The sequence below is a fragment of the Lepisosteus platostomus genome, chromosome 9 (assembly GCF_059453375.1).
Source record: "Lepisosteus platostomus isolate fLepPlt1 chromosome 9, fLepPlt1.hap1, whole genome shotgun sequence".
NCBI lineage: Eukaryota > Metazoa > Chordata > Actinopteri > Semionotiformes > Lepisosteidae > Lepisosteus > Lepisosteus platostomus.
The window spans coordinates 47,106,388-47,123,955 of NC_142619.1; the positions used below are offsets into that span (position 1 = coordinate 47,106,388).

The window sequence follows — 17,568 nt, forward strand, 5'->3', positions numbered from 1 at the left end:
ACTTCAGCTGTGCTCTCTAGACTCTACGTCCATCTATCAGACTCCATACAATCCTTTTCTGCAGGAGCCTAGGAGACTAGTTATCCTTTTCCTCTGGGCTGCTGATATACACCAGCTCACTAATCCAGGGGAGTGGCCAGTTATACACAGAGCCTAATTGCTCTTTTCTTAATGTTGAAGCCCACTCCCACTGGAGGCTAATATCTAATTGAGCCATCTCACTTCCATTCAAATACTGTAGGTGGTTTTCAAACAAAGCCCCCTCATTTATTACCCCCTATACCCCATTTTCATTTTTCCTGAGCTGGTCTGATGTTTGTCAAGGTGATTTTAAATTATTAACAAATAACAGCCCTGCAGCTGGGTGTATAAAAAAGAAAATAATGGGCCATTCGAAATAAAATAAAGTCCATCTGAATAAATATACCGACATCATGTGAAAGGTATAATTTTCTCAACCTGTAATGGCCACACATTCCATTTTGATAGAACAAAAATCAATCTTGAACATTAATGAAAGATAATGGAGAGAGGAGATTTAAAGAAGACAAAGAAACTGTGCCATCCATCACAGTTATTTAACTCACTTTAAATTTTCATCAATAATCATACAGTCTTGCAGTCTACTGCTGAATAATCATACTGTCTAGCAGTCTATTGCTGCTTTGGATTTGACATTTTAATTTGGAATTTACTGGGAATCGGAGACCGTGTTCTGTATTTCATAGCTGAAATCGTTCACCTATGATAACCCATTAATGAAGACAAAAAAATGTCAAACTTAAAATGCTATTTGCATTGATGGGTTCAGAAGGAATTATCACTGAGCACGGCTCCGAGTCTTCCGTTACTTAAAAATGAACCCTGAAATGCACTTTAAATAAGTACTTTGAAAATGGAAAAGAAGAAAAATGTTTCTGGAAGGAAAAAAAAATGATGCCATTCGGCTAATTCCAGAGACTGGTAATCCTTTTATCCTGTGATGGAAACGACAAAGATAATAAAGAGTTGCAGAAATAGTGCAGACACAGCTATCACGGTAATGACTTTTCTTTATTATGCTATTAAAATAAACTTGCTAGAGAAGATAAACGATTTAATTTAATTGTTGATGTTAAAGATCCACCAAGGCTGAAACCATGTTGAACAGATGGGTATGCAGCTGTAGCAATCAATTTACATTACAACCACTAAGCATTCCCACAGACTCCATTCACTGTAGGTATAAAACACTTAGCACAGTACTGCATATTGACTGCATTTTAGGCAAATCATTATATGTTTCCTAAATTAACAAATTCCTCAGACTCCAATATAGACAAGAAATCCTGAAACAGTAGACAGATTCATTAAAGAATATCTGCACTGCATCTGATATAAAAATACTAATCTTCTCTCAATCTCAGTTTTTATTTTTAATTTGATTTTTTAAAATCAAACATTCTGTGGACAGCAGTATATGGTATTAAGACCGTAGAAGTGTTATGATACCTCCCTGCGTAGTAACTCTTTGAGAATTCACAAGCATTAAGCTGCTATCTGAGCAGACAGATGATATTGTTGGAATATTTACAGCAAAAGATTTCTAATTTAGAAACTTATTTCTTATATCTCTTTTGTTAGCATTTTAAAAAGATGGGTATTCACAGAATATTTTCAGTACATACAATACAGAAAATAAAAAAATATATTTCAAATGAAACCTGAAATAACATTTAAAAACGCCTTTTGGGGTTTCACTATCAACAACCTCAATTACCTACTAAAATTGACTCAATTTGTACACAATATTCCAAATGAGTGCATTTTCTAATTTAAAATTAACATCCCTTGTTTTGAATTCACTCCTTTGACAATACAGTCTAGCACTTTTTATTGCTTCTCCACATTGCCAGGAATTATGTTTATTATGATATATTATTTACAAACTCATTTTCATAAGTAGCTTCTTCTAGCTCATTGTTTTCCTTTTTGTACTTTTAGTTCATGTTTTTGCTACCTGTGTGCAATATCGTGCACTTGTCTTCATTAAACATCATCTGCCAGGTGTTTGCCCAATCTTGAATTTTAACTAAATCATATTAAATTTAATTTGATTCTTCTACAGTGTTTGCCAATTCTGCTAATTTGGTATAATCTGCAAACTTGAGAAGTTTACTAACTGTATACCAGAACCTAGATTTACTGATATAAATTCAGAACAACAGCAGTCCTAGAACAGATCCTTGTTGTACTCCACTAATTGCATCACTAAATTCTGAACATTAACACTTTATATGTGCTCTTTTTTCTATTCATTAAACAATTCTCCATCCAAATGCACACATTTCCATGAATGCCAACTACCTGCAATATGGGAATTAATCTCTGACTGGGAATTTTATCAATTGTCTTCTGAAAATCTAAATACACCATATCACGTATGTCCATAACACATCATACAGTATGTGTCCATTATTTTCGTCACTTGTTGAAAGAACTCTAACACATTGGTGAAAGAAGACCTTACTTTTCTAAATCCACGTTGACCGTTTCCTAGGATGTTATTTCCATATAGATGATCCTCTAGTCTAGTGCTAATAGAAAGTATTTCTATTAATAGAAGTCACGTGCTCTTTACAGCTAGCAAAGCCCTTTCACACCTGTGTGACCGGTGTGCATATTATAATGTCCATATTTCTACTCCTTGCAATACCACTTTTTTAATTATTAAAAACCGTCAATGTATTGCAGACAAACACCACAGAAGAGCAGCTTAATGGTCTCGGCTTACCTTTTCACTGTTCTTATATTTATCCCAGCTCTTCAGCATTTTCAGCCATTTTGCAGTTCTTTCAACTTCTTGATGCTTTTGCTGCAAAGAACCACAACAAGAGCTCATTATCATGCGAGTTGTACCAGAAAGATTCCACTCTATGTGACAGAGATTGCAGTCACATTGTCTTCAAACACTGTTCTTTCTGAAACAAGAGATGGGATGCAGTGGATTCTTAGACAAAGATGTCTATGTCGACGCCTTCCAAGGAACACAAGTTGGGTCATGGGACCAGCAGATCACTGCCTGCTGAGTCCAGCCTGCAGACGTTATCTCCTCTTGACAGTGAAACACTACTCACTTCACTAAATATGGATCAGGCAGCTTCTCCCTAGAGCATTAACTTATGGAACGCATGTAGGAGTGCTGTTGTTGCTTCTCACCTCTACAGGTCCAGAGGTAGAGATGCTTACAAACCTTTGCATTTGAGTTGTAAAGCTATGTTGTGGGTGAGGAAAACTAAACAGGGGTTGTGAGGGAAGAGGAGACCATCCCTGACTTGCATTTAACATGAGAGAAGGTTGCTCTGGATTGGATCCCACTGAAAACCTTCGGCTCTTGTCCAAAATCTTCAGTATACAGTGTGTCCATGGGTACAGCGCTCCTGCAGGACCAGGACAAAGCAGCGGAAGGCCAGTTCTAAGGCCAGTCGTTTGGGGGATGTAAAGGTTCAGCAACACCAACTGATTATTTCTGGGTGGTTAAAAAGGGATCATCTGGGGTTCCTGGGTGGCTCAACCAGTGAAGGCACTAGCTCTAAGAGCAAGTTGAATTCTATAGCAGCAAACGCCAACGGGAGGAGCTTGGGTCTTGTCACCAGCTGTGAACAGGGTCTACAAACAGCGACACAAGGCTAGAAGAGTGTAGCCGGGGAGAGGGTGGAAGTCAGTAAGCTTGCAGGAGCTGGTTTCTGGAGAAACGCAGAAACCAACTCGCACACACTCACAGGAGGGCCGCTTTTCCCACAGGCCAATTCACCTTCCGGAATGTCTTTGGACTGTGGGTGAAAACTGGAGCACCCGGAAAACACCCACGCAAACGCGGGGAGAACACACAAACTCCATGCGGATAGCACCCCATAACCGAACCAATGGTCCCAAAAGTGTAGGTGTTTACCTTTTCTTCAACTGAATCATACGAAGGAAGCTCATTCTCACTGTTAGAGAAAAAACAATTCAAAATTACATTTCACTTAAGACAAAAATCATTTAATTCATTTATTATCTTATTCATATTTTATTCACAGTTTGTTTGTCCTTCAAGGAGCTATAATTCTTTAGTTTTTATACTTTGAGACTTACACTAGTCACTTATCCGGATTTTTTAGCTAAACAAAAATAACTTTGAGGCTGTTAGCCTTCAAACAATCTTGCTATCCAAATGAAAATAAAATAAATCCGTTCTGCATTTTTTTCCCCCAAAGATTTTCAAAGTCTTTATAATAATCCTAATGGATGAAATACAAATTAAGATCCCGCACTACCCTTGATCCCTCTGTACAGTGATGGAATAAACATATGAAGTAGGTCTATTTTTTTAAGTTTTATACTTTAACTATACAAGGTGTATTTTTATTGAGCAAACTTATTAGTAAGCATGTAGAATGTAGAAAATGTTAACTTATTCTAAATCAATGAATAATGATTGGGATTTAAATTAAATAGCATAGAGCAACAAAATCAACAGTAACAGTATTTTCAAGCAAGCTTTTAAATATGTTATCCTTTCAGTATCTGTAATACACATACTGTATTACATACAAGAACAATTTTCAAAATGTCATATTGTCTGATTTATAAACATACACATGCTATATAATACTGGTAAATGACTTTTTACATCTGTCTGAAGAATCCCTTGATAAACTGACACAGTTCCACAATCACTCTCAATCCCTAGCTCTACCATCCTGGTAACACACTGGGAGCAAGCCAAGACATGAAATTGCTGGACAAACAGGAAATATCAAATTTAGATTGCTGGCTTTCAGAAAACTGTTTCTGCAACTAAGAAGCCTTTAAAAAAAGGCACAAAAACATACAGCAAAGTTCACAGCAGTGATTTCCTACCACTGGCAGCTCTTAATTGGGAGATATCAAAGCACAAACCAGGCAAATCTGCCAGACTCCATTTTTTGCATTTTGTAGCTTCCCGTCATGCAGAGCACTGACACTCATGGTCTCTGCTGCATATTAAATTGCTGCCCTTCTGATACTTCGGCCCCTGAATGGAGCATATTGTGGCCTGAGCCCAGTCCTCGCACAGCTCAGTGTGTTTTTGTCCAGGGTGGCTTGATCAAATTAGCACAAAAGGAGAATGCTTTCATATTTTATCTAATCTTTCTCTTGGGGAGGGGAGAAAAGATGACATGAAAGAAAGACATGGAAACTGTGCTTCTGAGTCAGCTCTCATAGCTTTCACCCACAGGAAGCACTTTAGACTACACTACTCCTGATCTGATTATGTATCTGTAACATCCTGTGGAATACCAGCTGAGATAAAAAAAACCTTTCAACAGCATGACTTAGATGCCAAAGTGATCTGGTCTTTGGCTTTCTGCTTTCTGAACCCTTAGGTCATATGATAATGCCCTACTTTGCATTCCTACTGTAATCAACAGAAATCCCAAACTAAAGATATCAACTACACAGTGTGCAGCTTAAATGTAATGTACATGGTCAACCTGCGTTTTCAACATTTGTGGACACATGCTTTAAAACAGGTTACAGAAACCAACAGGATAAAGTTGCTCAGAAATCAAACTAAATATCCATATACTGTACTAATGTGATAAAACAATGGTGAATCTCATCAATGGTCTGCTGTATTGATAAAGTATCTTTACAAAAGTCACAGCCACTTAAAATTCCTCTTAAAACCATAGACCAAAACAGCAAGATGAAATGATACATGGCAATACAATGTTTTAAATCTGACTGAACACAGATTAAGTCAATGATGTATACAAAACATGCATCCATCTGTTAATATACATGAAGTCATCGATCTCAGAAACAAACCTGACTACGCTGCAACACAGTGTGCAGTTGTTATCTATCCATCCGTTTTCTAACAACTGAATCCAATTCAGGATCAAGGAGAAGCTGGATCCTATTCTGACAAGCAACAGGCACAGTGTAGCATACACACCGGATGGCCCATCACAGGCAGACACACACACTCTCACCCCAGAGCCAATTAACCTACAGTACGTCTTTGGACTATGGGGAAAAAACCCATGCAAACATGGGGAGAACATACAAACCTGCACAATTCAACAGATATAATATTCAAAAGTAAAGGTTTATTCCATGCTGAAAAGAGAAGAGACGCACCCAAAGAAGGCTTCACAGCCAAAATGTTGTTTCTTTTCTTCTCTTTTCAGCATGGAATAAACCTTTGTCGTTACTTTGCTGCCTACGCATGCTGATGCGGCTACCTACTTGAATGTATTCAAAATCAGTTTTAAAAGCCTAAGAAAATATGAAGACCAAAAGAGCTGAAGACCTCCTTTGAAAATTCAGATTCTGTCTTGACAACAGGCCGAGTATGAACAACAGCAGGATCCTCTGTGAAAGAAGAAGGCCGAACAACAGAACACCGCAAAAAAATTAAAACCCGTGAAAACAAGTATCCACAAGTGAGCTTTCGCTGTTGCTCGGAAAGATTTCCTTTCGGAAATAAACTGTCTTACTGTAGGAATCCAAATCGGTCAATGACTTTGTACAGGTGGAAGTTAGCATCCTCCCAGGGTTCCACTTTTGCACCTTCTTTTCCCTGGAATAAAACGAAAAGAAAGTTAATGATAATGGGCAAAGTCAAATCAATCTATAAGCGAAGGTTAAAGACCGTTTTGGTTAGTACTTGCCAGAGTGTTTAACTTCCTTCACTTACACACTAGAACATCATTGTAAAATAAGAAGTAAAGATGTTTAGACATCACAAGCTGTTTCATTATGTGTGGGTGGCATGTTTAAGTGACTGATTTGAATGTGATGATCCGACTGAAAGCTTCCAATGATTTAAACCAGATTGTACTATCAATCAATCAATAATTAAACTGTATCAGTGGATATGCTGTCAAATGAGTGTATAACTCAAGCACGATATTATAAAAACAATTTATACTGAGATACTAATTGACAGAAAGTAGCTCAACATGGATAAGAAACAGTTAATTCCATGCTGAACAGTAGAAAGGAAGAAGAAAAAAACAATGTTTCAGCCATGGAGCTGATGACAAGGGTGATGACAGCGATGAATATGAACGTAATGGGTGTATATTTTTCCAATTATAGGGAAAGACAGCTTTCATAGGAGGGATGGAGGTTCAGTTAGAAAACTTAACACATGTAAGCTATACTGACATGGGCCCAAGTTGCAGACTCTATACTGTAGCAACATACTGTACAGAAAGCATGCAGAAAAGGTGAGCTGATAATGTTGGGTGACTTTGATATTTCCACATAACTCAGATTCTTAGTGCAGTTTATAATCACAATTCCTGGAGAAGATGCTATTATTGACTTAATGAGTCTAGTTCACAAAATTAAAGTGAAAGGTGTTTTTGTAAATGTTGATGGCATACTTTAAATTTCTAAAGTGTGAGTATAAAACTAGGACTTGTAATTTTAGAATAGTAGACTGCAAAGGAAAGAGAGCTTAGAAGCAATAAACTCGGAACAGATGGGATTCAGAGGTAACAGAAGAAGGTGAGTATACTTCAAAAAACACTTTAAAAACAGAAAATAAATTAATCTTTAAGACAAACAAGTTGACATCTTAGAAAATATGGGCTTAATAGTGTAATGTAGAAATAATGACAGAATGACAACAATAAGAAGGAAATCTGTCTATAGACTACATTAGAGGGCCCAAGATTGAAAGGTAATAAAAGAGTGATTTACAGCTAAAAAAGACGCAAGAATTAACCAACATACAGACAGAAAAGAACACTGTAACAGAGGCAAAATAAAAGCCATAAGTCATAAAGGGAGTCATAAAACATGACAAAGAGATAGTAAGCATGTTAAATATTTCATGCAAGTTATTAGAAAAGAAGACACCAATAACATGTTCCATTTTATAGAAGAAGCTCTATCACTATTGAGTCATTTGAAAATAACAGATATTGAGGTGCTACAGGGCTATGGCAGCTTAAATCTAAGAAATTGCCTGGATATTTTATATGTCATACTTAAGTAAATGAGAGGTGTTATTCACTCCTTGGGACAAAACCAGGGCGGACTTTGTGTTTTCCACAAATATATATCTGCAAATAGCAGACACATAAAACAAAAGAAAAACAACAAATGCATAATAACCGAGTAAGAGATAATAATGTTAAAGTACTACACAAATTAGAGGCAACAAAAAACAAATTTGTTCCTGTTGTTTCTTGCTGTAGAATATAGTTAGGAGCCAACCATTTGTTGAAGAGATGAGGTAACATTTCTTTCTAGATTTTGTAATAACTCAATTTTCTCTGCAATGAATAACGCTTTCTTTTGCTACTGTTACACAACCATAGTGTGGTTAACAGCAAAAACATTAGAGCATAAGAATGGCTATAAGGGAAAGACCATCTAACATGTTTCTATCAGTATTTAACTAATCCCAGGACTTTATATAGCCATTTGTAAAGACAAAACGAGCAGTCTCAAATATGTTCGGACAATTCCAAAGTTCTCATTGATGGATTTTGCTCTTGAAACTGCAGTTCCCTCCAAATTCATCCATACCCCCAAATTAAATATGAACAATTAATCTAAAATAACGAGATTTTAGTGCTGTGCAGAAATGGTCTTTCACAGAGCAGGGTCGTTATTTGTCATGCATTACGTCCAGATTAAACAAGGCCCACATTTATTTACACTCCTGTAGCTGGCACCTCCTGTAATGTGGTATGAGGTTCTGGCACTTCAGTGGGGAAAATTAGGAAATTTCCACCATGTAGAACTGCCCACAGCCCTTCAAACCCTTTGGTTCTCTTAACGAACTGCCATCTTGAATTAGAATCACCAAAGTTCAAGTGGACTGCGGTCGTAGGAAGATGGCCAGTTAAGAACTGCATTTTGTATACAGTTAACCCCTCCTTTAGTCATTCTGACTATATACTATGGGACATTTTCCTTCTGGAATGTCATATTGCAGCTAAACATGAAGGTTTTGGCAAGTCAAAACAGCTGCCTGGCCAGAATGCCGTGGAATGTGTTACAGTTCATGGGTTTCCCTGATCTTGTCCAGGACTCCAAGACCCATAAACACAAATTAACTCCAAAACATAATAGATTCCCACAATATTTCACAGTGGTCACAAGCATTTTCACATTTCTTTTTAAGCTAAGCATAACGCCTATGATCATGTCCCGTAAACACAATTTTCATTTTATCTGACTATAAGAATGTTTCACCTGTCAAACCGTAGTTCACATGATGTTTGAAAAGTTTGAGGTGCTTCTTTTTGTAATTGGCCCACAGAAGAGGCCTGTTCCTTACAGCCCAGCAATGAGAACCACATTTATCCAGGCAGTTTTAAATGGCAGTTTTCAATACTTTGCATCCTGAAGGTGCCAGTGCGTATTAGAGATCTACAGCTGCTTCAGAAGCCACAGATGTGGTGGCAATGTACACTTGTGTCTTATTCTTGGCCATATACCAGTAGTCTTAAATGTCTTAATAACGGACACAATTACAATAAAAAGCACTAGATTCAACTTCATAGCTATTCCCTGACCTGTGAAAGTCGAGAACCATTTGTTTATAGTCTTCAAAGAGCTCTCTGATCTTTTCCATGATGATGCAGCTCCTGCTGACTGTATTCCCTGCATTGCATCCTTCTATAACCCAGGGAGGCATTTATACAATTCCAGAGGCTTCCACTGCACTTCCAAAGAGCAGAATGTTATTGTGGACTTATTTTGTTGGAATACTGAAAGGTGTTAATAAACGCAACCCTTATGTTTTCTAGAATTTATTTATAAGAAATAAGAGTCTGCTCTGTGCAGTGCTATTACAAATACAGTATAATACGTTTGGAATTTTTTTTTATGTGAGACAATATTATCCATTCTGTAACTCATTCTGATATATTATGTTTTTTAATTGATATTTCATTCGGGGTCTGAATTAATCGAGGGCACTATATATTTTTTTCGTGTTCCATTTCCGTTTTCTGTCACTATACACAAAAATGATATAGTCTTAGAAAAATTAGATCTCAGGGAACTGTCATATACAGACACATTAACTAAACCAAGGAAACAGAGGATCTCTGATCCAAATATGTAACATTCAAAGGGGTATAGACAAGCCAATTCAGAGACAATATCCAAGTCAATACCAAAACAAGGACAGGGATCTGGAGAAGGAATTTATCTCAGACAGTAGGAAACACTCCTCTAACCAGAGACGTGTATCACACTTCACATGTAAGTGGCTGAGGGCCACTCTCCGTGCTCCTTTAATAAAGCATTCATTCATTTTCTAATTCAGGGACACAGGGGGAGCTGGAGCCTACTCTAGCGAGCAACGGTACAAGGCAGGGTACACCCTGGATGGAACACCGTCCATCGAAGGGCACACACAGACACACACACACACACACACTCACATCAGGACCAGTTTTCCCAGAAGACAAGTGATCTACCACTACGTGCTGGACTGTGGGTGGAAACCGCAGCACCCAGCAAAAACCCACGCAATGGAGGGAGGAGAACACACAAACTCCACATGGATACTGTAGCACCTCAGGTCCAGAGCTGAACCCCGGGCCCCAGAGCTGCAAGGCAGCAATGCTAACCACTGTGTCACCATGCCGTCTCCTTAGATCACACAGATGACATTTCAGTCTCACTTAGTCTTTCTTATGTGCTTATGCAATCCGTTTTGTGTTCTAGAAAATGTATTTTCCTTCTACAAGTACAGTCAAGTACAGATACATTAGATACAGTATAGATCACATTATACTTTATATAATTACGCACCTCAGTTCTTATCCTTGGTCAGTCATACAATTGAGGGAAGCAATGTATTGGCTCTTTTATATACAGTAAGGTTTCTGTTACAATCTATATGGCAGAACAGAAACAGCCATCGAATGAACAAGGGAAGCTGGATTTAGCAACTCAAGCTGCATTTTATCATTGAGCAGCTGAATAATGTTTCTCATGACCTGCCGGCTGACATTATGTTTGCAACTTCGGCTCAGCTGTTTCAGTTGATTCATGCTGGTCTTTGATGCACGTCTGTCCTCTGGTGCTCTAGGCTGTGGTCAGATGACAAAAGGCTGACCACTCATGCTTAGCCCAACAAATGTTTCCTGAACAGCACAAGCAGTGTCTATTATATATTTTCTAACCATTCTAAATATTTTCCTAACATCTGCTCAAAACACTTAAGATGAGAAAAGAATTTCACCTTTTGATCTCTCATACAAGTCTTCATTTAAAGTTTTCCCTACTGGTGTTATAGTTTTCTAGTTTTCTGTATTACTGCTGACAGACAAAGCGTTTGCATGCTGATAACAGGAAAGAAGTTCAGTGTCATTAAGACAACACATTAAATCCCCCTTTGTGACCTACCAACCAAAGAGAAACATTAGTTGTAATGCACAGAACAGAGAAATGTAGAAATGACCTGCAAAAAGTAGATTTTGGAAACTTCTTTAGAATGTGTGAAAAAGTAATGTGTTCAAATGAAACAGATGTGCACAACAGTACTCAGAAATTCAAGATTCCCAAAGCGGCGAATGAAGTTATTGCTTTGACCCATTTCCACTATGGCAGGACTTACCTACTAATGCCAGTGAACACACAGACCTGAAAGAATTCTCACATCTGAGCAGTCAGCCTTTGAATTCTGAGGATTATTTCTCTTCAGAAGGCCTCTCCAAGAAAGGCCAAAACATTAAAAGCAAGGCCCCTTTTCTCTGTCAAACAAGTGCGTTACTGTTGACACCAGAGAAAAATCAGCTGATACAGTTGTCAAGCGATGAGCTGTAGGTTCAAATCCAGGAATCTTTTCTGTCGTACTAGACCAAAATCAGGCCGGAATACCCAGAGCTGCACAAATTTGCATTGCGTTCTGCATTGCTATTCTCATCTGCATATCTGAGGGCATATTTTCAGCCTTTTCCACTAACAAAACAAGGCATCGGAACACACTGCTTGAGCACCACCACAAGCTGCACCATCAGATACAGAAGCTAGGTTCAACTTTCTTGTACGACACCAGCTTTGAATCAGTTTGACTTCCCAAGCAGTGGGATGAACGGAATTTGCTCTCTCTTGTAAAATCTTACATCTCGGATAATGCTAGCACACATGACCTAGATTTCAAACAGAAAAGCTGTGTTTCTGCGACTGTGGAAAACATCGAATACACAGCCAAAGGGTGTTATTGGCAGCCTGAAGGCCAGGTCTTTGTGACACACATTTTGCAAACTCATCGATGAAACAGATGAGGACAGACTCTCCAGTCCAGGTTTTCTGGAAATCATTTCCTTTTACAGTCTAAAATAATTCTTTCTGTGATGAAGTCTCCACTGGGTGAAATGACTTGGAAAAATCCATATCCAGATGCTATGTACAACTTTGAAGGGCTTGAGGACACGGAAATATACACTGAAACAGTCAAACTAGCAAAGGAGGCTGGTTTTGAAAACATGATGATGAAGAAGAGTTGGAACTGCACTCTATGCCTCTGGGTAATGACAATCTTACAGAATTAGACAAGACGACTTTTGAAGGAGAAAGCAGGGATGATGATTCTTTCTTCCCAGCCAAAAGGGGTTCACAGTTCTGGTGCTACAGAGTTTATGAACATGATGATGCAATGATGGATCATGTTCAGACACACCGTATGTTCTTGGAGCAATCTGTGAAGCTGATTGTAAAAGATACTTCTCAATGCTACTGTGAAATTTTAAATGCCAAACTTCAAGTAGGCAAGTAAACAATATTAGACTTTTTTTAGAAAACAAAAACAAAGAACCCAATTCTCTCATGGTCGAGCCTCATGCAGGACCTCCCGGCATCGTAAAGACAAGTGCCGTCTGTTTCTATAGACGTGGCGGTTTTGGATGTTATTAACCACAGGCAGCTGATGAGGCTCTAGCGGGATCCTCATCTTCCAGCTCCACCTAAACCTCTCTCGAATCCTTTGCTAATCAAGCCAATTGTGCGCAAATACCCATACGTTCATGTAAATGATTTCTAAAACGCTTTCAAACACTAAAAACGGGTTATGTGAAAATTATCCCTAAACAAATGTTTGAAAGTGTGTGACAGGTTAGGGTTTTAAACAATGTCTCATAAATACGGTTTTCTGTTAAGAATGAGTTAAGAATTTTATTTCCTCAAATTAAAAAGAAGGGCTGTTCAGAAATGTTAATAAAATTGGTTTTCAGTTAAGTGTTCGGTAGATAAAAATAACTGTTGTAAGGTCCTTACTCTGAATACTATAAACACATACACTTATACAGAACCAATTCAAATTACTTTTTTTTTTTAATATGAGGAAATTCCCCATTTTGAGTTACATAGGCTAAGCTGCTGAATTTTACATTTGTCTTATGGGGAAAAATCAGTAGCCTTTCTCTGGTACCTAACCCCAGTGTATATCGAGACACCCTTTACGCACGAACAAGAGCTAAGATATAGAATTACTCACTGGAATCACGCATAGCATAGCATAGCTAATATCCTTAAAAACAGACAAATATCTTTAGAAAAGAGCATACAAAAAACCTGGAGTCCTTTATGAAACAGGTCTTTATATAAACAGTGATAGTATACTGTGTAAAGGGCTTAAGAGTCATTTATGGATTAATTACATGAAGGATTTATTGATTTTAGCAGCAGAAAATGAAATGGTAGAAATGACAAAACACATCAAAAATATGCCTCGGGCAGAGCAAATGAAGATTTTTGTTTGACTTTGTTGAACTTTAGTAACGGAAAAGGCAAGAGAAGCAATCCTAGTAACAGCAGTGCTCAAGATGAACAAAGCCCCCACTGGCTGTATTCAAGCAAACAAGAAACATTATATAAAAGACATCGACAACTCTTCCAACAGTCACTTAAGACAGAGGTAGTACCCATAGACTTGATAATTACTAATGAAGTGTCCACACACTATACACATGTTCCACGAGAAAAACTGAACCAAGCCATCATTGACAAGTCTGATTTTCATTACCTACTCCGGTAATGGAAACAATTATTAGAACCAAATTAGAGGATCACCTACAGGGAAATCAAAACCTAGGGAACTGTCAGCATAGATTTAGAAAAGGGAGGTTTTCTTAAACCAACTCTTTAGAGTTCTCAGCACAAACAACAACAGCAAGGGATACGCAGGGAGCATCTGCTGTATGTAGTATGTTGTTGACTTTCAGAGACAAAGTTCCGCATATAAATGAGATTTTGCTGAGAGGTCCAGGATTCAGTGATCAAAGCAATCACAAAGTTTACCTTGGTGCCTTAGTGAATAAAGCTCTGGGTTAATGATTAAGTGTCACACAGGCACAAGAACAAGGGACAGAAAGATGGAAGGTCAGAGCTCCTTGCCTTGATCATCCATAAAGACCAAACTGAAGCTGAACCTTGTGAAGAGAACTGGCGAGTCTGTTTTTCTGTTAGGAACCGATTTCCTGTGTAAATAATCATTTGGTTAAAAATGGCTTCTCCTGGTTAGTGGGTGCATTTCTGAACAGGGAGGTGCCCATTGGTTTTGTAGCATCCTGGTTGACAGAGAAAGACTTAACAGTAAGCCGTATTCTGTTTGGTTTCGAAGCCAGCTTTATCTCTTACGGTACATAAGAGTTTGAATGTTTGGTAGCAATCTGGGGTTTATCTGGGTGGTCAGGATGTAGGCCTCTTGGTCACCTCGTGTATACATTTGTAAACAGCGCAACTTGTATGTTGTATGTTTATGCTGTGTGTAGTGTCTTTATTAATAAATACTTGTTTAACCCAGTGTGCCTGAATTATTACTCTTTTCACCAAAGTGTCAGATCAAAGAATTCATCTGCTTCTAATTACTCCAACCACTAGGGAGTATCCTTGGCAGAGTATATACAATTATGAATTATTATTATTGAATTTATTTATTATGAACATTTATTTACTTATTCATCTGCTCGGCCATTTTTGATATTTTTCTATTTTTGTAACCTCCCCATTTGTAACAATATGCTGTAGTTAGTAAACTAGTCAAGTTGGCATATGATAGCAAGTTAGAAGGATTAGCAAACACCGTTGAAGCAGCAAATGAAATTAAAAAAGATTCACATAACATTTAGGAGAGGGCAAACACCTGGCTGTTATGATAACACTAACACCCTCCACCCCCCCCCCCAGGACAAGATAGTTACAAGGTAAGCAAACAGATCAATCAGACATAAAAAAACATACAAATACAAATGTCAAGTCAAAGGGTAGTAAAGGATTGAACACAATAACAGTAAAGATACAGATGAAGATGAGTCCAAAAGGTCCACACCAGACAAGAACACCACTTACCTTATCATATTTTGCTACTATTTCTGCTCTCTCCTGGGCAAGTTTGACGACAGCATCCTGTTCCGCATCAGAATCTAAAGGAATTCCAGAAAAGGGAGACATTAACTTCACCATTCCTCGCTTCAGCACTCCTTGTCTTTGATCCCACCAAATCCCACAGGGTAAATAAAGTACTGCTGACAGGGTGAGGGACTTCCGCTTTCATGAGGTCACATACTGTAATAATGACTCATGCAGCTCCACTAGCTTCTGTGCAGTGCTGAAACAAAGCCTGACGCTTTTGCTGTAAATAATCACCTAAATGCTGAAGAAACTGTTAACCATTAGTTTTGAAATAGAGGAACTAGGCTCTATTCCAGAAAAAGCTGTGAAACTCAAACAACCTATTGTTTTTTGTGGTTTTTTGAAGGGTTATCATAAATGTAATATCTGACTTCCTACTGGAGAAAATATATATACACTGGCACTCAAATGGCTGTCAGTAAAAATAAATATACAGTGAACAAATGTTTTGGGTTTCCTGAGCATTGTTAATTTGTAGAATGGGAATTTATGACCTGAAAGCAATTTTTAAACAGGAAGTGGCATAAAAGCAACAGCATGTGCCAAAAGCAATATACTCTAAAACAACTGTATTGATGTTTCAAATTTAATCTTGAAAATACTGCAAAAATAAGTTGTCCTACAATTGTGTTATCACCCTGTTTAATGCATTTTAGTTTAAAAAATACAGTTCAAATGCACAGGTTTTAGCTTTAGATCGCCCATCCTCTCACATTGCAATCTGGTTTAATGAACAGCCATTACAACAGCTACTGCTGAACTTATCATTCATTTTATTGTGCCAGTGGTCACACTAGTACCAAAAAAGTGCTATGGCAGCTATGAATAAAAGTAAAAATACATTTTCCATTGTAAAGACACCTTTGTACATAACATCTTATTTCTGAAACAGAACATCTGAGGCACATCTTACTTTAAACCTAACACTTTAGAGTATAGTTGGGCAAAACAAAACAAAAAAACTTTAGAATGTTTAAGGAGTGGTGGTGATACGTGCAGCAGGTGTTGAATTCTGAAATTACTCTAATTACAATTACCTAGTTTGATTAATACATTGTATCATCTCACAAAATGAGGTGGCAAATGTTTTGAACAAATTACCATACGTGAAGAAATTCAAAATCACCATACTCCGGCTCGATTTAAATATGTTGGAGGGATTAAAACTTAAAACACAAAACTGGATACAGTACACTTTGCCTTATTTTGCTTAGCAATGAAAATGGAAATAACCATACTGTATATTAAAGGGTTTCAATAAAAAAGCAGAAGAATTGAACTGATTATGACTATCTGCTGAAAATGTTTCTGTACATGAGTAATCTTTACACAACTCAAAAAGTTTATTTCTGCTGTGAAACAGTTTGTATTTGTAATTACAAGATTAATATGAATGAAATGCACAATGTAATTTACATTGTTTTGGTTTACTCCTTGTATACATCAGATCATAGAATAAAAACAGGCTTTGTGATTTACTCAAGGCTTTGAGGAACACATTCAGATTAAGTAAATTCAGAGTGTAAAAGTTTGTATTGGTTTGCATATCCCTTTGGATTAAATATCCACTCATAACTGCATGAAACCTGCATCCCATTGAGCCCACCAAATTCTTTGGGTAGCCATTTAAGATACTTTTCTGCAGCCGCTTTGAGTTGTTTCCTGTTCTTGCGGTGTTCTGGCACTTCTTGACAAACACAAACTGTTCTGACACCTGTGCCCTGTTCCAGTATGACATATCGCTGACATTTCACAGGCTGCCATCCTTCCACATCCCCTTATGCAGGGGGCAGAGCTACGCACAATCTGGGTGTTTTCACGAAAATCAATGTCCCCCGGGATAAGAACCCCAAGCTGCATTACAAGTGTTATAACCCTTGTTATAACCACAGTATAGACAACAAGTTTAAAGTCACAGCATATCAGCAAGCTATAAACCAAGAAGCATTTAAAATAATCTAGAAAGACTGTGTGGAAATTACATGGAAATTCAAATTCATGGCCAGTGAACAAGGTGTTGTTTGTGTCCTTAATGTTTTGGGGTAGCTACACAATTTGCCCAAGAACTTTGAAAGCCTGTGAATCAAAAGGATAAAGTTATTACATGTTGATTTGGAAGAAATCAGAATACATGATGATAAACTTCTGTTTATTTTGTCATTCCAC

The 17,568-nt window shown here is 37.7% G+C and overlaps 1 protein-coding gene across 3 annotated transcripts in view; it reads right to left on the minus strand.

Annotated features, from left to right (window-relative positions):
* Positions 1-17,568, minus strand: part of usp6nl (USP6 N-terminal like) — an 86,237-nt gene that overhangs the window by 25,906 nt on the left and 42,763 nt on the right. For all 3 annotated transcript variants that reach the window (XM_088645315.1, XM_088645313.1, XM_088645314.1), the window contains 4 exons: positions 15,340-15,413; positions 6,510-6,592; positions 3,932-3,971; positions 2,774-2,854 (listed from right to left, as the gene is read on the minus strand). In XM_088645315.1, the coding sequence (XP_088501441.1) occupies positions 2,774-2,854; positions 3,932-3,971; positions 6,510-6,592; positions 15,340-15,413 (278 nt within the window). The remainder of the gene's footprint in view (positions 1-2,773; positions 2,855-3,931; positions 3,972-6,509; positions 6,593-15,339; positions 15,414-17,568) is intronic.